This window comes from Osmerus eperlanus, chromosome 15 (assembly GCF_963692335.1).
Source record: "Osmerus eperlanus chromosome 15, fOsmEpe2.1, whole genome shotgun sequence".
Classification (NCBI taxonomy): Eukaryota; Metazoa; Chordata; class Actinopteri; order Osmeriformes; family Osmeridae; genus Osmerus; species Osmerus eperlanus.
The window spans coordinates 16464256-16488792 of record NC_085032.1 but is presented as its reverse complement, the minus strand read 5'-3'; the positions used below and the strand labels follow the sequence as shown (position 1 = coordinate 16488792).

Here is a 24537-nt window from a genome sequence, read left to right as displayed (position 1 = left end):
ACATTGAGGTTTCATTAACTACCATATAACTACATAGCAATACCTAGAGTACCAACATTGTAGTAAAATACAAACTGCTATGTAGTTAGACTTCAAAGTTTAACAGTACATGGTATTACACAATTTTTGGGTTGGGATTTCGAGGGGTAAGTGGATTTTAACATTGGTCTTGTTTAGGTAACACGCATTTTAACTGCCTACTTCTACTAGTTACTGTACATGGTGGTAAATGTAACCTGTATGTTAAGTTGATTAAACAAAGCGTACATCATTTCAACGAAATAGAATGTTTTTATTACCCATGATCTCGCAGATCTCAGGATGGGGGATGCCTTGATGGCAGAGTTTGGGGCAGCAGCTTCTTTTCTGAGGAAGTCAGACAAGGAACGTCTGGAGGCCCAGACTCGTCCTTTTGACATGAAGAAGAACTGCTTTGTGCCTGACCCAGAGGTTGAGTACGTCAAGGCACTAATAAGCAGTAGAGATGGGGACAAAGTCACAGTTGAAACTGAGTTTGGGAAGGTACGCACAATTATTAATAAATAAAAATAGCTGATTGTAAAACTGTTTATACTGTATATGGTAAACAGTAAATCAAGTCTATGGTATTTTCTAATAATGCAAAAGGTCACAAACAGTAAAGTAATTTACAGTCTGCACTTTATCCATTTCCAGACAACAACTCATAAGGAGGATGACATCCATCCCCAGAACCCGCCAAAGTTTGATAAAATTGAGGACATGGCGATGTTCACCTTCCTGCACGAGCCTGCTGTGCTGTTTAACCTCAAAGAGCGTTATGCTGCCTGGATGATCTACGTGAGTAACACAACGTACAAATAGGTTCCTACTGAGTAGAATATGATCATTTAAGAAGTAAAAATACTCTCCTCCCCCACAGACCTACTCAGGACTGTTCTGTGTGACTGTCAACCCCTACAAGTGGCTGCCAGTGTACGATCAGTCAGTTGTCAATGCTTACAGAGGCAAGAAGAGGAGTGAAGCTCCTCCTCACATCTTCTCCATCTCTGACAATGCCTACCAGTACATGCTGTCAGGTAAAACATATTGAGATACATATTGGTATTTGATTTGATTAAGCTAATTGATCAAATGAAAGTGGAACATGACACTGGCTTTATCTTGACAGACAGGGAAAATCAGTCTGTCCTGATCACGTAAGTGCATAAAAACCTACATGATGGACTTTCAATTGGTCATACAACATGTGTGACAATCGCGCCTACCAGCCACAGAACTCAGTCACTATGTCTGTTACATTATAACTGTGCATTTTCTATCCCTTCTCAGTGGAGAATCTGGTGCAGGAAAGACTGTGAACACCAAGAGAGTCATCCAGTACTTTGCCAGCATTGCAGCTGTGAGTGGAAAGAAGGATGCAAGTCAGGAAAAAAAGGTAACATTGTAATCCTGACAAAGAGAATATTAATTTACAGTTATACTATCAAAACTCACTATAATTTGACATTGTATTTGATATTGGATTGTAGGGTACCCTGGAGGATCAAATCATCCAGTGTAACCCTGCCCTGGAGGCTTTTGGTAATGCCAAGACCATCAGAAATGACAACTCCTCCAGATTCGTAAGATTTCTTTAGTCATGTTTAACATGCACTATATTCTACATGATTATATCACCCAGTTGACAGTGAGTGTACAATTCCTTCACTTACAGGGAAAATTCATCAGAATTCATTTTGGAGTGAGTGGGAAGCTTTCATCCGCAGACATTGAAACTTGTGAGTAGTTTAAGACTAATGTCTCCAAAATTATGCTGTATATAATACAAATGACTGGTTTGATAAAATCATCAAAGTCAATGACATCATGCTCATAAATCCTGGATTTGAGCAATTGTTTTATATTGTATTTTTCTCTTTTTGACAGATCTCCTGGAGAAGTCACGTGTCACTTTCCAGCTCAAGGCTGAGAGAGACTACCACATCTTCTACCAGATCCTGTCTCAAAAGAAGCCAGAACTGCTGGGTCAGTATATAAACAGCAGTGTATGTACAGTAGTAAAATGGCTGTGCATAAACCACTGTGGATCTAACCAACCCAATCACATAATTTAAGTTTAAATACTTATTTACAGAGATGCTGCTTATCACCAGCAACCCCTATGATTACGCCTTCATCTCCCAAGGAGAGATTGCTGTAACATCTATTGATGATTCTGATGAGCTGATGGCTACTGATGTAAGTGAAGCATATATATAGCAATCAGGGCAATCTACTGTAATAGTATACGTAAAAATGTCAAGTAAACATTTTCAACTTTACAAAAGGAAGCCTTCGATGTGCTGGGCTTCACCCAAGAGGAGAAGAACGGCATTTACAAGCTGACTGGTGCCATCATGCACTATGGCAACATGAAGTTCAAGAACAAGCAGAGGGAAGAGCAGGCAGAGGCAGATGGCACTGAGGGTAACTTTTAATGATTCAAATATTAAAACTGTCATATCGTGTACCACTTGAATCCCTTGTGTGTGGCATGGTCTTTAAGCATTGTGAAATATTTCAGTGTTCAAATGTGAAATCTGTTATCAGCACCATCAAACCTTCCAAATGTTTTTAACCTTAATGGGTTAAATACAAGATTACATAAAACCAAAATGTCACCGTGGGGCTATATCCAACCAGCTACAAGCTATGTTTTACAAATCCCTGCCTCTGCATTTCAGATACCGACAAAGTGGCGTACCTGATGGGCTTGAACTCTGCTGACCTGATCAAGGGTCTCTGCCACCCAAGGGTCAAAGTAGGAAACGAGTGGGTCACCAAAGGTCAAAGTGTCCAGCAGGTTAGTCTCAAGATAATAGTTATCACATGAGGGTTACATTGTTAGAGAGTTTCAACAGAAGCCTAGCAATAATGTCGCTCAGATCTTGTGACCTTCAAAACATGTATGTATTAAGTATTTTTGGACAAAGTTGGATTAACGTCCATAATTATCCCTCTGTCCATTTTTACAAATGTTCATATTGATCCATGTTTGATGCAATTTATTGTACCCTCCCTCTACAGGTGTACTACTCCATTGGTGCTCTGTCCAAGTCAGTGTATGAGAAGATGTTCCTGTGGATGGTGGTGAAAATCAACCAAACCCTGGACACCAAAAATGCACGCCAGCATTACATTGGTGTGCTGGACATTGCTGGCTTTGAGATTTTTGATGTGAGTATTTGGTGGAAAGGGATAATGTGCACATTACAAACGTTTATACTTTAGTACGATTCGCAGTCAGCAAGAACACTGAACCTGTACATCTCTTCTCCAGTTCAACACCTTTGAACAGCTGTGCATCAACTTCACTAATGAGAAGCTGCAGCAGTTCTTCAATCACCACATGTTTGTGCTGGAGCAAGAAGAGTACAAGAAAGAAGGAATAGTTTGGGAGTTCATTGACTTTGGCATGGACTTGGCAGCCTGCATTGAACTCATTGAAAAGGTTGCTCTGTGTAGATGTATTTTGTGTGTCCAAAATTAATCACATGAAAGTTTTCTTGTGAACGCATATGAAATGACAAGATGCAACATTTCTAATTGTTACTTTTAACTCCTCTGTCACCAGCCCATGGGTATCATGTCCATCCTTGAAGAGGAGTGCATGTTCCCCAAAGCCAGTGATGCTACATTCAAGGCCAAGCTGTATGACAACCACCTGGGAAAAACTGCCAACTTCCAGAAGCCCAGGATGATAAAAGGTCGACCAGAGGCCCATTTCTCCCTGGTTCACTATGCTGGTATCGTTGACTATAACATTGGTAACTGGCTGGTGAAGAACAAGGACCCTCTGAATGAGACTGTGGTCGGACTCTTCCAGAAATCAAGCCTGAAGTTATTGGGTGTGCTTTTTGCTGGATATGCTAGTGCCGACGCTGCTGGTAAATATAAAAATTATTCTGATCTTTAAAAAAAAATGTTTATGATGATAATATCGTATTTCTTCGAATAAACGCAGCCCTCGAATAACAAACGCACCAAAAATGAACGTTGTGTGATAAACACCGGCCTTGAATAAACGCTGCACCAAAACAATCTTAAACGGTTATTTAATTGGTTAAATTCAACCCCAGTATTTATTACACATGTACATAACTTTCTGCACAGCTTTCTGTTTGAAAGCTAACGTGTATGAATGTTTAGGCATGCTGTTTCAGATTTCTACACAATGTAGAACACCTGTATTTGAGACAGTTGTACTATCAACGCACACCTAATTGATAGCCAATGAGAAAGGGAGTTGCCGCACTCATAGACAAACAAAGAATAGACGCTCAATAGGAGATCAGCAGTAGTAAATGAAACCTGCGTTTTTAGCAGCATGATTCATTTGTCACAATGCCAGCAACAAAGTTGTCTATGGCTGCACTGCAGCTACAATTCACGAAATCTCTCTTACTAATTAAACGCTGCCCTCGAATAAACGCCGCCCTCGAAAAAACGCTGCACCAAAAATGAACGTTATTTAATAAACGCTGCAGAGTTTATTCGAAGAAATATGGTATACTGTATTTTATCTTCCAATTCATGACAGCTGAGGCTGGAGGAGGAAAGAAGAAGAAAGGCTCCTCTTTCCAGACAGTGTCTGCTTTGCACAGGGTGAGTTTGTGTGTGGATGTTCAAGATGTTACAGTGATGATAATTAGTCTTTACAATAGATAAGAACACTGTAATTCAAGTTATCTAATACAAAAACACTAATAGCATGATTGTTCCAAATCTTTCTATCCACAGGAGAACCTGAACAAACTCATGACCAACTTGAGGTCTACTCACCCCCACTTTGTGCGTTGCCTCATCCCCAACGAGACCAAGACTCCTGGGGCCATGGAGAACCCTCTGGTCATGCACCAGCTGCGCTGTAACGGTGTGCTGGAAGGCATCAGAATCTGCAGGAAGGGATTCCCCAACAGGGTTCAGTATGGTGACTTCAAACAAAGGTGGAAAAGAAAACTAGAGACTCACACTGTTTTTGCATAAATGTTTCATCTTTTAAGTATAAACGTATACAGATCAATGCACTCAATAATAGTTTTATACATTTATGATTTGATACAGATATCGCATCCTAAATCCAAATGTTATCCCTGAGGGAGCGTTTATGGACAACAAGAAGGCAGCAGAAAAACTGCTGGGTAGTCTGGACATTGACCATGAGCAGTACAGATTAGGACACACCAAGGTAAATATACTGAAAATGAAAGGCTGGCATGAAAGCCCTGTTTCAATGAGCAGCATGAAAAGGTATAATTTGAGTATCTTTATCAGGTGTTCTTCAAGGCTGGTCTGCTGGGTGTTCTTGAGGAGATGAGAGACGACCGTCTCGCTCTCATCATCACAGGGATCCAGTCCAGAGCACGTGGTGTACTAGCCAGAAATGAGTTCCAGAAAATTGTAGAGCGCAGGTATTGTACAAATTGACATACTGTAGTTCGAATTCTAAAAATTAGAAGTGAGAAGTTAAAGAGACATTACTTCTTTGCAGAGATGCCCTGCTTGTGATCCAGTGGAACATCCGTGCATTCATGGGGGTCAAGAATTGGCCCTGGATGAAGATGTACTTCAAGATCAAACCTTTGTTGAAGTCAGCGGAGACTGAGAAAGAGATGGCCAACATGAAGGAAGAGTTTATAAAACTTAAAGAAGCTTATGCTAAATCTGAAGCCCGTAGGAAAGAGCTGGAAGAGAAAATGGTCTCCCTTCTCCAGGAGAAGAACGACCTCCACCTCCAAGTCCAAACTGTGAGTGAAAGTCACAACAAAGTTTTATAATGATATAACTGAAGTCTTTCATTGCAAGTTGTAATTATTTGATCCCCTCCCATCCCTTTTTGCTGTATTTGATCAGGAACAAGACAGTCTGGGAGACGCTGAGGAGAGGTGTGAGGGATTGATCAAGAGCAAGATCCAGCTTGAGGCCAAATCCAAGGAGCTGACTGAAAGACTGGAGGATGAGGAGGAGATGAATGCAGAGCTTACTGCTAAGAAGAGGAAGCTGGAGGATGAGTGTTCAGAACTCAAGAAAGACATTGATGATCTGGAACTCACTCTGGCCAAAGTGGAGAAGGAGAAGCATGCCACGGAGAACAAGGTAAAGACCAACTTGACTTGATAATGAGATCAGAGTAAAGGTGAGAACAAAATATACCTACACTATATGACTTCAGGTTAAAAACCTGACTGAGGAGATGGCAGCTCTGGATGAAATCATCGCCAAGCTGACCAAGGAGAAGAAAGCTCTCCAGGAGGCTCACCAGCAGACACTGGACGACCTTCAGAGTGAGGAAGACAAAGTCAACACTCTGACCAAGGCCAAAACCAAGCTGGAACAGCAGGTTGATGATGTGAGTATCAAAAAATTAAGTCATCAAGTGTTACTTTAAGTTACAAGTAGAACAACGGTGTATGGTTTTCATCATGATATTCCACTTGTATGACCAACCAGCTTGAAGGTTCTCTGGAGCAAGAGAAGAAGGTAAGAATGGACCTTGAGAGAGCCAAGAGGAAGCTGGAGGGAGACCTGAAGTTGACCCAGGAGAGCCTAATGGACCTGGAGAACGACAAACAGCAGATGGAGGAGAGACTGAAGAAGTAAGATTATGAACTCAAAGGACTGTATCACCACAATGCTTACTTTTAGAGAAAGGGTTACAATGTGTATAATTTCCACAGGAAGGACTTTGAGATAAGTCAACTCAGCAGCAAGATTGAGGATGAGCAGGCCATGAGTGCACAGCTTCAGAAGAAACTGAAGGAGCTGCAGGTTAGTCAATAGCACTGTATGGTTAAAGCTGCCTTGTAGGATACCAGCTGTTTGAACTCTGATCTCATCAGAAATCCTTACATTGTAGGCCCGTATTGAGGAGCTTGAGGAAGAGCTGGAGGCTGAGAGAGCTGCCCGTGCCAAGGTTGAGAAGCAGAGGGCAGACTTGTCCAGAGAGTTGGAGGAGATCAGTGAGAGGCTGGAGGAGGCTGGTGGAGCCACTGCTGCCCAGATTGAGATGAACAAGAAGAGAGAGGCAGAGTTCCAGAAGGTGCGCAGAGACCTTGAAGAGGCTACTCTGCAGCATGAGGCTACAGCTGCCACTCTGAGGAAGAAGAATGCAGACAGTGTGGCCGACCTGGGGGAGCAGATTGACAACCTTCAGAGAGTGAAGCAGAAGCTGGAGAAGGAGAAGAGTGAGCTCAGGCTGGAGCTGGACGATGTGGTCTCCAACATGGAGCAGATTGTCAAGTCCAAAGTGAGTGGTCCTAATATGAGAAGTTAGGAATTAGTAACAGGTGTATTTAAGTAGCCTACAGCATATACTGATGTCCAATTAAATACCTCTTTAAACAGACAAACTTGGAGAAAATGTGCAGAACCCTTGAAGACCAGATGACTGAATACAGGACAAAATCTGAGGAGGGACAACGATCCATCAATGACTTCACCATGCAGAAAGCAAAGCTTCAAACTGAAAATGGTAAGAAAACTGTAGATGAAAGATGTAGCCATGAAAGTCTAATGGATATACCACAGCTTAAACCTTTGGTTTAATAGAGAAAATATGATTTAGACTGAAAAGACTTTCAAAGTGTCCCAAAAAGTATTCAAAACAGCAGAACAGATATGTTATTTGTAATAACAGGTGAACTTACCAGGCAATTGGAGGAGAAGGACTCCTTGGTTTCCCAGCTGACCAGAGGAAAACAGTCTAATGTTCAGCAGATTGAGGATCTCAAAAGACAACTGGAGGAGGAAGTCAAGGTATGGACAGTAACTGCATTGTCATCCTAGCAGAAATAATCATGGTCCAGCATCAATATTATGTCTACCTTTTTCCAGGCAAAGAATGCTCTAGCCCATGCAGTGCAGTCTGCTCGCCATGACTCAGAGCTGCTGAGGGAGCAGTATGAGGAGGAGCAGGAGGCCAAGGCTGAGCTGCAGCGCAGCATGTCCAAAGCTAACTCTGAGGTGGCTCAGTGGAGAACCAAGTATGAAACTGATGCCATCCAGAGGACAGAGGAGCTGGAAGAGGCCAAGTAAGGAGATCCTTACAATCAAACAGTGCTTCACTTCAGAATGGACAATGTACCACAATACAGTCATACTGATTGTGCTAGTATTATACAAAGTTTATTTTCTGTCAAACAGGAAGAAGCTGGCTCAGCGTCTGCAAGATGCAGAAGAGGCTGTGGAAGCTGTCAATGCTAAATGTTCCTCCCTAGATAAGACTAAACACAGACTCCAGAATGAGATTGAAGATCTCATGGTGGATGTGGAGAGATCCAATGCTGCTGCTGCTGTTCTGGACAAGAAGCAAAGAAACTTTGACAAGGTACAGTGACGGATCTTCAAGAGAATCTGGGTAGAAATACAGAGCACCATTCGTTAATGCTGCTTGTGTCACCTCCAGGTCCTGGCAGAGTGGAAGCAGAAGTATGAGGAGTCCCAGACTGAGCTGGAAAGCGCCCAGAAGGAGGCCAGATCCCTCAGCACTGAGCTGTTCAAACTGAAGAACTCCTATGAAGAGTCTCTGGATCATCTGGAGACCATGAAGAGGGAGAACAAGAACCTCCAAGGTCTGAATATTAACAAACTTGGCATAAATCTTTACATTGTCAATCAACATTGGACATTCTTTTAAACTGAATGGGTTCCTGTCAACAGAGGAAATTTCTGACCTGACTGAGCAACTTGGTGAGGGTGGAAAGACCATCCATGAGTTGGAAAAGATTCGTAAACAGCTGGAGCAGGAGAAGGCTGAGATCCAGACTGCTCTGGAGGAAGCTGAGGTGAGACAAAAAAATATTCTTAAAAAGATAAAAAGTACTCCCAGAAGCATTTGCTGGACACACATTATGGGCTGTGTTCTTGTAGGGCTCCCTGGAGCACGAGGAAGGCAAGATTCTCAGAGCTCAGCTGGAGTTCAACCAGGTCAAAGCTGACATTGAGCGCAAACTGGTGGAAAAGGAGGAGGAGATGGAAATGTCCAAGAGAAACCAGCAGAGAGTGGTGGATACCCTGCAAAGTTCCCTGGAGTCTGAGACTCGCAGCAGGAACGAGGCTCTCAGGCTGAAGAAGAAGATGGAGGGAGACCTCAATGAGATGGAGATCCAGCTCAGCCAGGCCAACAGGCAGGCAGCCGAGGCCCAGAAGCAACTCAAGGGCCTCCATGCACATCTAAAGGTTACATTATGTATTATTATTTTAAACATAAAAATGGTTAATCCAAGAAATATATATATCTGTGTATACATATTTGTCATAACTTGCATAACAACAAATTGGAAGTTCAAGTAATACCATGTCAATACTACAATCACATATTCATTAAAGCAAGAGAATAATAAACCAAATGAAAGTGCAAGTACATGACCAAAATATTCTATTTCCCGACAGGACTCCCAACTGCAGCTGGATGATGCTCTTCGTGGCAATGATGATCTGAAGGAGAACATTGCCATTGTGGAGAGACGTAACAATCTGCTGCAGGCTGAACTGGATGAGCTGAGGTCCATGGTGGAGCAGACTGAGAGAGGCCGCAAACTGGCTGAGCAGGAACTGCTGGATGTCAGTGAGAGGGTTCAGCTGCTACACTCTCAGGTAACATGTTGATGGAGTACACCAGTTAAAACAGGTTATTGCATTCTTTCTAAATAAAAACACTTAACACATTTTCTCTTATAGAACACCAGCCTGCTGAACCAGAAGAAGAAGCTAGAGGGTGACACTTCCCAGCTTCAGAATGAAGTGGAGGAGGCTGTGCAGGAGTGCAGGAATGCTGAGGAGAAAGCCAAGAAGGCCATCACTGATGCTGCCATGATGGCAGAGGAGCTGAAGAAGGAGCAGGACACCAGTGCTCACCTGGAGCGCATGAAGAAGAACATGGAGCAGACCATCAAGGACCTGCAGCACCGTCTGGATGAAGCTGAGCAAATCGCCATGAAAGGTGGCAAGAAGCAGGTCCAGAAGCTGGAGGCCAGGGTGAGTGTCTGAGGCTGGTTGGTACCTTATGGTACCTTATTCCATCCTTCCAACAAATGATTTAAGATCATGAAATGTTATTCTGAGGGAAAACAGTTTCACAGCTGTCAACAACTTGGTATCCTTTTCCTCCAGGTGAGGGAGCTGGAGACAGAGGTGGAGTTGGAGCAGAGGAAGAGCAGTGATTCAGTGAAAGGAGTCCGTAAATATGAGAGACGCATCAAGGAGCTCACCTACCAGGTATACAGTAGTTCTTGCTGTCATCTGTAAAATGTCCTTTCATCAGAGCGTAGAGATTGAGAAACAAGATGGAACATGATTCTGTTTCCCTTTCGTCATGGTCCAGACTGAGGAGGACCGTAAGAACTTGAGCCGTCTGCAAGACCTGGTGGACAAACTGCAGCTGAAGGTCAAGTCCTACAAGAGAACTGCAGAGGAGGCTGTGAGTAGATTTAAGTGATCTCAGAAGCATTTTTTATTGCAGTTTGCTTGAGACTAAAATAATTGTCAATGTCTTTCTCAGGAGGAACAGTCCAACTCTAATCTGGGCAAGTTCCGTAAAATGCAGCATGAGCTGGATGAAGCAGAGGAGAGGGCTGACATTGCTGAGTCCCAGGTCAACAAATTGAGAACCAAGAGTCGTGATGTAGGATCAAAGGTTAGTTCTTGTTTGACTGACTTATAATTTTAAGTATAGAATATTGAATCCAAGCCTCTTGATTTCCAAAGGCCTACATACAAATAATTGTGTATTTTAGCCTGTTTGCAGTTCTACCTCACCTTTTCTGACTCTTTTCTGGATCCTTCTCCATCTTCTCCATCAGAAAGGACATGAAGAAGAATGAGGCTTCAAGATGGACTTGCCAAATTCTTGAAACAATAATAATGTAGTGATCCCTTTATTCTTTCTTTGTACAAATTAAGTCAAATAAAGAGTTAGCACCTTTCTATGCTGCTTGTCCTTGTACAGATTTCTTGGATCAGATATAGCCAATATAGAATGACACATAAATCTATTTGGAACGTCTGATCAAATACATCTAATACTGGATTACTACTGTGGTAGTGTATATAAAAACGTCATTAATTACAGAAAGTCCATACTGTAAACTGACATAAAATATCAACATGAAATACTTCAACCACTTAATGTATTATATACTTTTATAAATCATACTTACTTTTCGATGGATTTCAATGTGCAGTCTTAAATTCTGATGTGCCTGCATTAAGAACACTATCAGACAGGAGAGATTACGTCATGATAAACTTCCTTTGTGGTCCATTCTGATAGTAGGAGTTAGACATCCGTTCTATCTATTAGTCTGTTTAACCCCAACTCTTAGTCAGCACCACTTGAATCCATGTTCTTGTATTGTTCATGCCTCAGGTGAGCTGTTTGGTCAAGAGACATTCAACAGGTCTCTCTGAAATTTTGTAATAAATAATGACCAACAACAATTCATCCGTTACTGTAAAGTTGTTGGGACCTGTGTTCCTTCCCTTAACGATACTGACAGCACGTTTTAGAGCCCCACAGATGACCACATAAGTCGCCATGTGACACTTCAGCAGCACATATTCTGTTCGTCCTTGAGTGTAAAGATAACCCTCTAAGATTCCTGCTGCGGAGTCATGTGAGCAATGTAAATGGTGTGAAAAGGGTACATCATAATTTCTATTCTGGTACATCACTGATATACAAATCAGTCACTTGGCTGTTCATATTGTCTCAATATACTGTATTTATTGAAAATTGTTTTATTTGTTTATTATTGGTAGGCTTAACAGTGGAAACATCCAGCAAGCCACTCTGCAATGTTCTACATTCATTCAAACACATTCAAAAACCTTAATGATTACAAGTCAGTAATTTTGTGTTCATTATGCTGGTAGGGTGGGTTCAGGTCAATAGATACACCTCTGGAAAACATTGAGAGACCACTGAAAGAAAGAGCTTTTCCAGAGCTGTATGTTCAAGTATTGTCCATTCATACATGACTGTACTTCCAATGTCACTGGCATTAAAAGTACCAGACAGCTGAGAATGATCCCCTCAACAGAGAGGGTAGCATTCAGTTCAGGAGGCTAATTACGGAGCCTCACAGTCAGAGGTGCAGCCTGAGGTGTAGATTTATGAGACTTAAGAAGGCTTCTGTTTGTCATGCAAAGGTCTTGAGAGAGGTAACACTTTCTCCTGCTAATATTTCAAACACATTATTAACCCTTGTGCTGCCTTCGGGTCACAATGACCCGAAGGTTCACAACGACCCATCGTTGTGTTGCGACAACTTTACCCAAAACCAAAACAAATAAAAAGCTTTTTTTTTTTACCTTTGCGCTGTGGGGGGTCTGGGACAGCCCGACGGTTAAAAGAAAATGCTTCACTTTGTTTTTGTATGAGGTAAAGTTGTTGCAACAGGACGGTGGGTCACAATGATTGAAGGGTCACAATGACCCAAAGATACACAAGGGTTAAATAAATTATCATTTAGTCAGTAATCTTTATATTAACACCAGCAAAAATAAGACCTTGTTAATTTCTGTATTTACCAAGGATCCAATATTCATTAGTATCACAGGTTACTTGAGTGGGTTGACATGTGCCTGCCGATGTGCAGCAAAAATATATTTCCTAATGTGCCGTGAGACGTTCTCTCTTCTGATGAATTAGTTATGGCAGCTGCTGCCTGTTTACAGGAGGTGAACATGGCGCTTTCAGGTATGTTAAAATGACCTATGGACAAGAGAAGGAATCATATAACAACTGTACATGTTATATTTGTCCTCAAGGATGAAGGGAAAGGAAACAATGCCTGCCAGATGGAGAAGCAATGGAAGGATATTGACCTTGACTTTATGGAAGAAGGACAGCTGTAGATACTTGCTTGAATATGCAACAAAAAAAGGACAATCATTGTGCAGCAACTGTAAAAAAAAACCTATAAAGCAAAGTTGAGAAATTTGACAGTCCCATCATGAAGCTGGCATAAAACTCCCTAGGTATCACTACAAAGGATGATGCCTTTGAAGCAGTCAGGTCACTCCTCCCCCTGGCCCCCCTGATCTTGGAACAATGAGCCTCATAGGTCTATGGGAGCACACCTCTACCCCAAATAAAGAAATCATTTTTAAATCTAGCTTGTTTTCTGTCCATGTAGGGCTGAACAGTACCCTTTATAAACAAGCTTGCAGGGCTGGAGAGGAGACAGAGAGCAGGCAACCTGAAGGTAAGAACATAGATCTGTTAGAGAGACAGAGCAAAGAAACTTGTCAATGAAGCAACCATTTGTCTTTAGCTGTTTATTAAAGTGTATCTGCAAACAATGCGCTGTCAATAGACATTGTTCTTCGTATCTTATATTTAGTAGAGAATTGATCAAATCCATCCAGGCCTAACCAACATAAGGTAAGAACAGTTTCAGTTATTTCATAAGATACAATATGGCTATGGATCCAGTTGGGTATTAAACAAATATGAATTAATAATTTTACAACTGGATGTATAGCTATTAAAATCGTTTATATTTAATACAGCATTCTAATGAATTTGATGTTATGAATTGGCCATTGCAATACGTAAAAAACACCAATGCAGTATTTTATTATAAGTTGCTGTGTAAACAATGTGTTGTCTTGTAAAATGGCCAAGAGGGGAGGTATCACTATTGTTTTCATATGTGTATTTATTATAGTGTAAAACATGCTACTTAAGGTAAATGTAAATATTAATATCTGACTTAGGAGGTACATTAGGAGGCAACATTTGGACTTTTGCAAGACTGTTACTGTATGGTCTTTTCTCTTGTCTCAGTGAGGTTCCTCTACTCTGAAACTGATATCAAAACCATACTTTACAATTGTGTAGGACTATTGAGGATTTTTCTTTTTTCTCATGCCCCAGATCTCATTATGGGTGATGCCTTGATGGCAGAGTTTGGGGCAGCAGCTCCTTTTCTGCGGAAGTCAGACAAAGAACGTCTGGAGGCCCAGACTCGTCCTTTTGACATGAGGAAGAACTGCTTTGTGCCTGACCCAGAGGTTGAGTACGTCAAGGCACTAATAAGCAGTAGAGATGGGGACAAAGTCACTGTTGAAACTGAGTATGGGAAGGTATGCACAGCATAATTATTAATAAGTAAAAATAGCTGATTGTACAACTGTTATATTCTTCCAAAGTATATGGGAAACAATAAATCAAGTCTATGGTATTTTCTAATAATGCAATTGGTCACAAACAGTAAAGTAATTTACAGTCTGCACTTTATCCATTTCCAGACAACAACTCATAAGGAGGATGACATCCATCCCCAGAACCCGCCAAAGTTCGATAAAATTGAGGACATGGCGATGTTCACCTTCCTGCACGAGCCTGCTGTGCTGTTTAACCTCAAAGAGCGTTATGCAGCCTGGATGATCTACGTGAGTAACACAACGTACAAATAGGTTCCTACTGAGTAGAATATGATTATTTAAGAAGTAAAAATACTCTCCTCCCCCACAGACCTACTCAGGACTGTTCTGTGTGACTGTCAACCCCTACAAGTGGCTGCCAGTGTACGATCAGTCAGTTGTCAATGCTTACAGAGGCAAGAAGAGGAGTGAAGCTCCTCCTCACATCTTCTCCATCTCTGACAATGCCTACCAGTACATGCTGTCAGGTAAAACCCAATATGGTCTTTTAATACATTTGTACTGATGAAGCCAAATTGATCAAATTAATGTGGAAATGTGCCTTTTTCTTGACAGACCGGGAAAATCAGTCTGTCCTGATCACGTAAGTGCATAAAAGCCTACATGACTTAACTTGGCCATACAATAGGTATGTCTCTGGCTCTTTCACACTGTGCATTTTCTATCACTTCTTAGTGGAGAATCTGGTGCAGGAAAGACTGTGAACACCAAGAGAGTCATCCAGTACTTTGCCAGCATTGCAGCTGTGAGTGGAAAGAAGGACGCAAGTCAGGAAAAAAAGGTAACATTGTAATCCTGACAAAGAGAATATTAATTTACAGTTATACTATCAAAACTCACTATAGTTTGACATTGTGTCAATATTGGAATCTAGGGTACCCTGGAGGATCAAATCATCCAGTGTAACCCTGCCCTGGAGGCTTTTGGTAATGCCAAGACCATCAGAAATGACAACTCCTCCAGATTTGTAAGATTTCTTCAGTCATGTTTAACATGCACTATCTTCAACACGATTATATGACCCAGTTGACCGTGAGTGTACAATTCCTTCACTTACAGGGAAAATTCATCAGAATTCATTTTGGAGTGAGTGGGAAACTTTCATCCGCAGACATTGAAACTTGTGAGTAGTTTACGACTAATGTCTCTAAAATGATGCTGTATTTAATACAATAGAACTAGTGTGATGAAACCATCCAAACCATTGACCTCCTGCTCATAAATTGCGCTTGATCCAAGTCAATTCACATGTATTTTCTGTTTTTGACAGATCTCCTGGAGAAGTCACGTGTCACTTTCCAGCTCAAGGCTGAGAGAGACTACCACATCTTCTACCAGATCCTGTCTCAAAAGAAGCCAGAACTGCTGGGTCAGTATATAAACAGCAGTGTATTTACTATACTAAAAATGCTTGTACATTGACCACTGTGGATCTAACCAACCCAATCATATAATTTAAGTTTAAATACTTATTTACAGAGATGCTGCTTATCACCAGCAACCCCTATGATTACGCCTTCATCTCCCAAGGAGAGATTTCTGTAACATCTATTGATGATTCTGATGAGCTGATGGCTACTGATGTAAGTGAAGCATATATATAGCAATCAGGGCAATCTACTGTAATAGTATATGTAAAAATGTCATGTAAAAATTTTCAACTTTACAAAAGGAAGCCTTCGATGTGCTTGGCTTCACCCAAGAGGAGAAGAACGGCATTTACAAGCTGACTGGTGCCATCATGCACTATGGCAACATGAAGTTCAAGAACAAGCAGAGGGAAGAGCAGGCAGAGGCAGATGGCACTGAGGGTAACTTTTAATGATTCAAATATTAAAACTGTCATATTGTGTACCACTTGAATCCCTTGTGTGTGGCATGGTCTTTAAGCATTGTGAAATATTTCAGTGTTCAAATGTGAAATCTGTTATCAGCACCATCAAACCTTCCAAATGTTTTTAACCTTAATGGGTTAAATACAAGATTACATAAAACCAAAATGTCACCGTGGGGCTATATCCAACCAGCTACAAGCTATGTTTTACAAATCCCTGCCTCTGCATTTCAGATACCGACAAAGTGGCGTACCTGATGGGCTTGAACTCTGCTGACCTGATCAAGGGTCTCTGCCACCCAAGGGTCAAAGTAGGAAACGAGTGGGTCACCAAAGGTCAAAGTGTCCAGCAGGTTAGTCTCAAGATAATAGTTATCACATGAGGGTTACATTGTTAGAGTTTCAACAGAAGCCTAGCAATAATGTCGCTCAGATCTTGTGACCTTCAAAACATGTATGTATTAAGTATTTTTGGACAAAGTTGGATTAACGTCCATAATTATCCCTCTGTCCATTTTTACAAATGTTCATATTGATCCATGTTTGATGCAATTTATTGTACCCTCCCTCTACAGGTGTACTACTCCATTGGTGCTCTGTCCAAGTCAGTGTATGAGAAGATGTTCCTGTGGATGGTGGTGAAAATCAACCAAACCCTGGACACCAAAAATGCTCGCCAGCATTACATTGGTGTGCTGGACATTGCTGGCTTTGAGATTTTTGATGTGAGTATTTGGTGGAAAGGGATAATGTGCACATTACAAACGTTTATACTTTAGTACGATTCGCAGTCAGCAAGAACACTGAACCTGTACATCTCTTCTCCAGTTCAACACCTTTGAACAGCTGTGCATCAACTTCACTAATGAGAAGCTGCAGCAGTTCTTCAATCACCACATGTTTGTGCTGGAGCAAGAAGAGTACAAGAAAGAAGGAATAGTTTGGGAGTTCATTGACTTTGGCATGGACTTGGCAGCCTGCATTGAGCTTATCGAGAAGGTTAGTATCAAGTTCATTCATGTTTTATTATGTATAAGAGGTGCTTATCAAAACCACTTTTGGATAAAAAGAGCTAACAGGGTTGCCTGAGTGAGGTGGAAGGATCTGAACTTATAGTCAGCACTGTTATTTCCAAAATTTGACTTGGAACATTTTGTCTTTTGTTCCGCCAACCAGCCCATGGGTATCATGTCTATCCTTGAAGAGGAGTGCATGTTCCCCAAAGCCAGTGATGCTACATTCAAGGCCAAGCTGTATGACAACCACCTGGGCAAAAACCCCAACTTCCAGAAGCCCAGGATTATAAAAGGTCGACCAGAGGCCCATTTCTCCCTGGTTCACTATGCAGGCACAGTTGACTACAACATTGGTAACTGGCTGGTGAAGAACAAGGACCCTCTGAATGAGACTGTGGTCGGACTCTTCCAGAAATCAAGTCTTAAGATGTTGGCTGTGCTTTTTGCTGGATATGCTGGTGCTGACGCTGCTGGTAAATATAAAAATAACAATATCTCATCTTGTATCTTTAGAGAACTATTGAGAAAAAAAAACTATATATTATCTTCTAATTAATGACAGCTGAGTCTGGAGGAGGAAAGAAGAAGAAAGGCTCCTCTTTCCAGACAGTGTCTGCTTTGCACAGGGTGAGTTTGTGTGTGGATGTTCAAGATGTTACAGTGATGATAATTAGTCTTTACAATAGATAAGAACACTGTAATTCAAGTTATCTAATACAAAAACACTAATAGCATGATTGTTCCAAATCTTTCTATCCACAGGAGAACCTGAACAAACTCATGACCAACTTGAGGTCTACTCACCCCCACTTTGTGCGTTGCCTCATCCCCAACGAGACCAAGACTCCTGGGGCCATGGAGAACCCTCTGGTCATGCACCAGCTGCGCTGTAACGGTGTGCTGGAAGGCATCAGAATCTGCAGGAAGGGATTCCCCAACAGGATCCAGTACGGTGACTTCAAACAAAGGTGATTTATTTTATTTTTATTATTTTGGTATGTAAATCATGTCTAAAAAACATAATTTATGATCATTGTATTCGATAATAACTGTATTATTCAATTCAGATATCGCATCCTAAACCCAAATGTTATCCCTGAGGGAGCGTTTATGGACAACAAGAAGGCAGCAGAAAAACTGCTGGGTAGTCTGGACATTGACCATGATCAGTACAGATTAGGACACACTAAGGTAAATATACTGAAAATGAGAGGCTGGCATAAACGCCCTGTTTCAATGAGCACCATGAAAAGGTATAATTTGAGTATCTTTATCAGGTGTTCTTCAAGGCTGGTCTGCTGGGTGTTCTAGAGGAGATGAGAGACGACCGTCTCGCTCTCATCATCACAGGGATTCAGTCCAGAGCACGTGGTCTGCTTGCCAGAATTGAGTTCCAGAAAATAGTGGAACGCAGGTAGTGTTCTCTTTTATAAAATCACCAAATAAATTGGTTTTAGTTGAGTGTGTAAACTAGTACTAGTACTGTCTCCGCACCTTCAAGAAAAGGCTAAAGACGCACTTGTTCCAGGAGTACAACGGTACTTAAAAAAGATTTGTTGGATCCGATGTTATTACTTCCAGGAACACAATGACACTTATTGAGTGACTTGTTGCACTTGTTGGTTAGTTTTTAACTGATTTAGCTACTTGTACTCGCTGTAAATTATATTATTGTTGCTTGCTTTCCTACAGGTACACTCACACTTATGGTTCATGTTGTTAAATTGTAATTTGTTTAACTACATGCTCTTATGTTTCTTCCTTTTGGCACTTATTTGTTTTTCACAATGTATGTTTCATGTTTTGGTTACCCACAATATTTTTGTTGTTTATAATCATTGACCTATGCACTTTTGTAAAGCTCTCTCTTGGAAGTCGCTTTGGATAAAAGCGTCTGCTAAATGAATAAACGTAAATGTAGTACAAACGTTAAGCGGAACATAAACTATGCGATCATACTCAGGGATGCCCTACTCGTGATCCAGTGGAACGTTCGTGCCTTCATGGGGGTAAAAAATTGGCCCTGGATGAAGATGTACTTCAAGATCAAGCCTCTGCTTATCTCAGCTGAGACTGAGAAAGAGATGGCCAACATGAAGGAAGAGTTTATAAAACTTAAAGAAGCTTATGCTAAATCTGAAGCCCGCAAAAAAGAGCTTGAAGAGAAAATGGTCTCCCTTCTCCAAGAGAAGAACGACCTCCAACTCCAAGTCCAAACTGTGAGTGAAAGCCACAACAAAGTTTTATGACAATATAACTGAAGTGTCTTTCATTGCAAGATATAATTATTTGATCCCCTCACAGGAACAAGACAGTCTGGGAGATGCTGAGGAGAGGTGTGAGGGATTGATCAAGAGCAAGATACAGCTTGAGGCCAAATCCAAGGAGTTGACTGAAAGACTGGAGGATGAGGAGGAGATGAATGCAGAGCTTACTGCTAAGAAGAGGAAGCTGGAGGATGAGTGTTCAGAACTCAAGAAAGACATTGATGATCTGGAACTCACTCTGGCCAAAGTGGAGAAGGAGAAGCATGCCACGGAGAACAAGGTAAAGACCAACTTGACTTGATAATGAGATCAGAATAAAGGTGAGAACAAAATATACCTACACTATATGACTTCAGGTTAAAAACCTGACTGAGGAGATGGCAGCTCTGGATGAAATCATCGCCAAGCTGACCAAGGAGAAGAAAGCTCTCCAGGAGGCTCACCAGCAGACACTGGACGACCTTCAGAGTGAAGAGGACAAAGTCAACTCTCTGACAAAGGCCAAAACCAAGCTGGAACAGCAGGTTGATGATGTGAGTATTCAAAAATTAAGTCATCAAGTGTTACTTTAAGTTACAAGTAGAACAAAGGTGAAGGGTTTTTGTCATGATATTCCACTTGTATGATCAACCAGCTTGAAGGGTCTCTGGAGCAAGAGAAGAAGGTAAGAATGGACCTTGAGAGAGCCAAGAGGAAGCTGGAGGGAGACCTGAAGTTGACCCAGGAGAGCCTAATGGACCTGGAGAACGACAAACAGCAGATGGAGGAGAGACTGAAGAAGTAAGATTATGAACTCAAAGGACTATATCACGACAATGCTTACTTTTAGAGAAAGGGTTATAATGTGTATAATTTCCACAGGAAGGACTTTGAGATAAGTCAACTCAACAGCAAGATTGAGGATGAGCAGGCCATGGGTGCTCAGCTTCAGAAGAAACTGAAGGAGCTGCAGGTTAGTCAATAGCACTGTATGGTTAAAGCTGCCTTGTAGGATACCAGCTGTTTGAACTCTGATCTCATCAGAAATCCTTACATTGTAGGCCCGTATTGAGGAGCTTGAGGAAGAGCTGGAGGCTGAGAGAGCTGCCCGTGCCAAGGTTGAGAAGCAGAGGGCAGACTTGTCCAGAGAGTTGGAGGAGATCAGTGAGAGGCTGGAGGAGGCTGGTGGAGCCACTGCTGCCCAGATTGAGATGAACAAGAAGAGAGAGGCAGAGTTCCAGAAGGTGCGCAGAGACCTTGAAGAGGCTACTCTGCAGCATGAGGCTACAGCTGCCACTCTGAGGAAGAAGAATGCAGACAGTGTGGCCGACCTGGGGGAGCAGATTGACAACCTTCAGAGAGTGAAGCAGAAGCTGGAGAAGGAGAAGAGTGAGCTCAGGCTGGAGCTGGACGATGTGGTCTCCAACATGGAGCAGATTGTCAAGTCCAAAGTGAGTGGTCCTAATATGAGAAGTTAGGAATTAGTAACAGGTGTATGTAAGTAGCCTACAGCATATACTGATGTCCAATTAAATACCTCTTTAAACAGACAAACTTGGAGAAAATGTGCAGAACCCTTGAAGACCAGATGACTGAATACAGGACAAAATCTGAGGAGGGACAAAGATCCATCAATGATTTCACCATGCAGAAAGCAAAGCTTCAAACTGAAAATGGTAAGAAAACTGTAGATGAAAGATGTAGCCATGAAAGTCTAATGGATATACCACAGCTTAAACCTTTGGTTTAATAGAGAAAATATGAGTTAGACTGAAAACACTTTCAAAGTGTCCCAAAGAGTATTCAAAACAGAACAACAGATATGTTATTTGTAATAACAGGTGAACTTACCAGGCAAATGGAGGAGAAGGACTCCCTTGTTTCCCAGCTGACCAGAGGAAAACAGTCTAATGTTCAGCAGATTGAGGATCTCAAAAGACAACTGGAGGAGGAAGTCAAGGTATGGACAGTAACTGCGTTATTATCCTAGCAGAAATAATCATGGTCCAGCATCAATATTATGTCTACCTTTTTCCAGGCAAAGAATGCTCTAGCCCATGCAGTGCAGTCTGCTCGCCATGACTCAGAGCTGCTGAGGGAGCAGTATGAGGAGGAGCAGGAGGCCAAGGCTGAGCTGCAGCGCAGCATGTCCAAGGCTAACTCTGAGGTGGCTCAGTGGAGAACCAAGTATGAAACTGATGCCATCCAGAGGACAGAGGAGCTGGAAGAGGCCAAGTAAGGAGATCCTTACAATCAAACAGTGCTTCACTTCAGAATGGACAATGTACCACAATACAGTCATACTGATTGTGCTAGTATTATACAAAGTTTATTTTCTGTCAAACAGGAAGAAGCTGGCTCAGCGTCTGCAAGATGCAGAAGAGGCTGTGGAAGCTGTCAATGCTAAATGTTCCTCCCTGGATAAGACTAAACACAGACTCCAGAATGAGATTGAAGATCTCATGGTGGATGTGGAGAGATCCAATGCTGCTGCTGCTGTTCTGGACAAGAAGCAAAGAAACTTTGACAAGGTACAGTGATGGATCTTCAAGAGAATCTGGGTAGAAATACAGAGCACCATTCGTTAATGCTGCTTGTGTCACCTCCAGGTCCTGGCAGAGTGGAAGCAGAAGTATGAGGAGTCCCAGACTGAGCTGGAAAGCGCCCAGAAGGAGGCCAGATCCCTCAGCACTGAGCTGTTCAAACTGAAGAACTCCTATGAAGAGTCTCTGGATCATCTGGAGACCATAAAGAGGGAGAACAAGAACCTCCAAGGTCTGAATATTAACAAACTTGGCATAATTCTGTACATTGTCAATCAACATTGGACATTCTTTTAAACTGAATGGGTTCCTGTCAACAGAGGAAATTTCTGACCTGACTGAGCAACTTGGTGAGGGTGGAAAGAACATCCATGAGTTGGAGAAGGTTCGTAAACAGCTGGAGCAGGAGAAGGCTGAGATCCAGACTGCTCTGGAGGAAGCTGAGGTGAGACAACAAAATATTCTTAAAAAGAGAAAAAGTACCCCCAGAAGCATTTTGACACACATGGTGGGCTGTGTTCTTGTAGGGCTCCCTGGAGCACGAGGAAGGCAAGATTCTCAGAGCTCAGCTGGAGTTCAACCAGGTCAAAGCTGACATTGAGCGCAAACTGGTGGAGAAAGATGAGGAGATGGAAATGTCCAAGAGAAACCAGCAGAGAGTGGTGGATACCCTGCAAAGTTCCCTGGAGTCTGAGACTCGCAGCAGGAACGAGGCTCTCAGGCTGAAGAAGAAGATGGAGGGAGACCTCAATGAGATGGAGATCCAGCTCAGCCAGGCCAATAGGCAGGCAGCCGAGGCCCAGAAGCAACTCAAGGGCCTCCATGCACATATGAAGGTAAAAATGTTGGACCTAAAATATCCTGTCTTTCTAAACACCACAATCCTTACTGACATAGTGGCTATAGCCAGAAAGAGAATGAACCAGTTCAATTGCGAGTTTACATGATAACAACCAATATTTTTTCGACAGGACTCCCAACTGCAGCTGGATGATGCTCTTCGTGGCAATGATGATCTGAAGGAGAACATTGCCATTGTGGAGAGACGTAGCAATCTGCTGCAGGCTGAACTGGATGAGCTGAGGTCCATGGTGGAGCAGACTGAGAGAGGCCGCAAACTGGCTGAGCAGGAACTGCTGGATGTCAGTGAGAGGGTTCAGCTGCTACACTCTCAGGTAACATGTTGATGGAGTAAACCAGTTAAAACAGGTTATTGCATTCTTTCTAAATAAAAACACAACACTTTTTCTCTTATAGAACACCAGCCTGCTGAACCAGAAGAAGAAGCTAGAGGGTGACACTTCCCAGCTTCAGAATGAAGTGGAGGAGGCTGTGCAGGAGTGCAGGAATGCTGAGGAGAAAGCCAAGAAGGCCATCACTGATGCTGCCATGATGGCAGAGGAGCTGAAGAAGGAGCAGGACACCAGTGCTCACCTGGAGCGCATGAAGAAGAACATGGAGCAGACCATCAAGGACCTGCAGCACCGTCTGGATGAAGCTGAGCAAATCGCCATGAAAGGTGGCAAGAAGCAGGTCCAGAAGCTGGAGGCCAGGGTGAGTGTCTGAGGCTGGTTGGTACCTTATGGTACCTTATTCCATCCTTCCAACAAATGATTTAAGATCATGAAATGTGATCCTGAGGGAAAACAGGTTCACAGCTGTCAACAACTTGGTATCCTTTTCCTCCAGGTGAGGGAGCTGGAGACAGAGGTGGAGTTGGAGCAGAAGAAAGGAGGTGATTCAGTGAAAGGAGTCCGCAAATATGAGAGACGCATCAAGGAGCTCACCTACCAGGTATACAGTAGTTCTTGCTGTCATCTGTAAAATGTCCTTTCATCAGAGCGTAGAGATTGAACAAGATTGAACATGATTCTGTTTCCATTTCGTCATGGTCCAGACTGAGGAGGACCGTAAGAACTTGAGCCGTCTGCAAGACCTGGTGGACAAACTGCAGCTGAAGGTCAAGTCCTACAAGAGAACTGCAGAGGAGGCTGTGAGTAGAAATAGTGATCTCAGAAGCATTTCTGATTTCAGTTTGCTTGAGGGACTAAAATTATTCTCATTGTCTTTCTCAGGAGGAACAGTCCAACTCTAATCTGGGCAAGTTCCGTAAACTGCAGCATGAGCTGGATGAAGCAGAGGAGAGGGCTGACATTGCTGAGTCCCAGGTCAACAAATTGAGAACCAAGAGTCGTGATGCAGGATCAAAGGTTAGTTTCTCCCGGATTGTTAGCTACTTTGAATATAATTACACTCTGATTATAATTTCCGTATGAATAGTAGGCATCTGCTCTCCATTAACCCCTACATAAATACAATTGTTTATACTTTAACTAACACAATATTTTACTTTGTTTTAATCTCCTGCATCTTCTCCATCAGAAAGGACATGATGAAGAGTGAAGCTCTCAGATGGACATCTTTACATCTTGAAATGGTTGTAGTAATGTAGCCTTTCCTTTGTTCTTCATGTACCTGAAACTGTACAGAATAAAGAGTATCAATGGCAACTTCTCCTTCATGTGCTGCTTTCCCCTGTATACAGTTTCAATATTTTAGCAGATATATTCATATACACAATGAATGTTCCATACTTGTATAATTTTATGGAGCTGAGGTTACAATTAGAATACAAATCACATAGTTTGACAGAAGCTGGCAATATTAGAGCTAAAATATTATTTTAACTTGGAAGCGCTGTTGCTTTA

The 24537-nt window shown here is 42.1% G+C and overlaps 2 protein-coding genes across 3 annotated transcripts; both read left to right on the top strand.

Moving 5' to 3' along the window:
- The first annotated feature begins 313 nt into the window (after positions 1–313).
- On the top strand, positions 314–24339 carry LOC134034746 (myosin-7-like). 2 transcript variants are annotated; one of them, XM_062479325.1, is made up of 37 exons: positions 314–522; positions 676–819; positions 902–1058; positions 1151–1178; positions 1312–1417; positions 1512–1604; positions 1697–1760; positions 1909–2007; positions 2117–2220; positions 2310–2448; positions 2706–2824; positions 3049–3198; positions 3302–3472; positions 3596–3908; positions 4562–4626; positions 4762–4967; positions 5086–5209; positions 5296–5432; positions 5513–5768; positions 5875–6117; positions 6194–6370; positions 6472–6617; positions 6699–6789; positions 6878–7267; positions 7366–7492; positions 7658–7776; positions 7855–8051; positions 8164–8347; positions 8426–8591; positions 8680–8804; positions 8890–9198; positions 9412–9615; positions 9700–9996; positions 10132–10236; positions 10343–10438; positions 10520–10654; positions 24212–24339. In XM_062479325.1, exons 1-37 carry the CDS (start codon positions 322–324, stop codon positions 24230–24232), a joined length of 5808 nt encoding a protein of 1935 aa, XP_062335309.1. In that variant the 5' UTR covers positions 314–321; the 3' UTR covers positions 24233–24339. The 2 variants fall into 2 exon arrangements, with proteins under 2 accessions (XP_062335309.1, XP_062335310.1); XM_062479326.1 differs by lacking the exon at positions 24212–24339 and adding an exon at positions 10821–10944.
- LOC134034750 (myosin-7-like) lies at positions 13909–24339 on the top strand. The gene is made up of 37 exons (XM_062479330.1): positions 13909–14109; positions 14275–14418; positions 14501–14657; positions 14746–14773; positions 14866–14971; positions 15065–15157; positions 15250–15313; positions 15461–15559; positions 15670–15773; positions 15863–16001; positions 16259–16377; positions 16600–16749; positions 16853–17023; positions 17201–17513; positions 17603–17667; positions 17803–18008; positions 18108–18231; positions 18318–18454; positions 19004–19259; positions 19345–19587; positions 19664–19840; positions 19942–20087; positions 20169–20259; positions 20348–20737; positions 20836–20962; positions 21128–21246; positions 21325–21521; positions 21634–21817; positions 21896–22061; positions 22150–22274; positions 22357–22665; positions 22801–23004; positions 23087–23383; positions 23519–23623; positions 23727–23822; positions 23905–24039; positions 24212–24339. The coding sequence occupies exons 1-37, from the start codon at positions 13909–13911 to the stop codon at positions 24230–24232; spliced, it is 5808 nt and encodes a 1935-aa protein (XP_062335314.1). The 3' UTR covers positions 24233–24339.
- Positions 24340–24537: the final 198 nt, after the last annotated feature.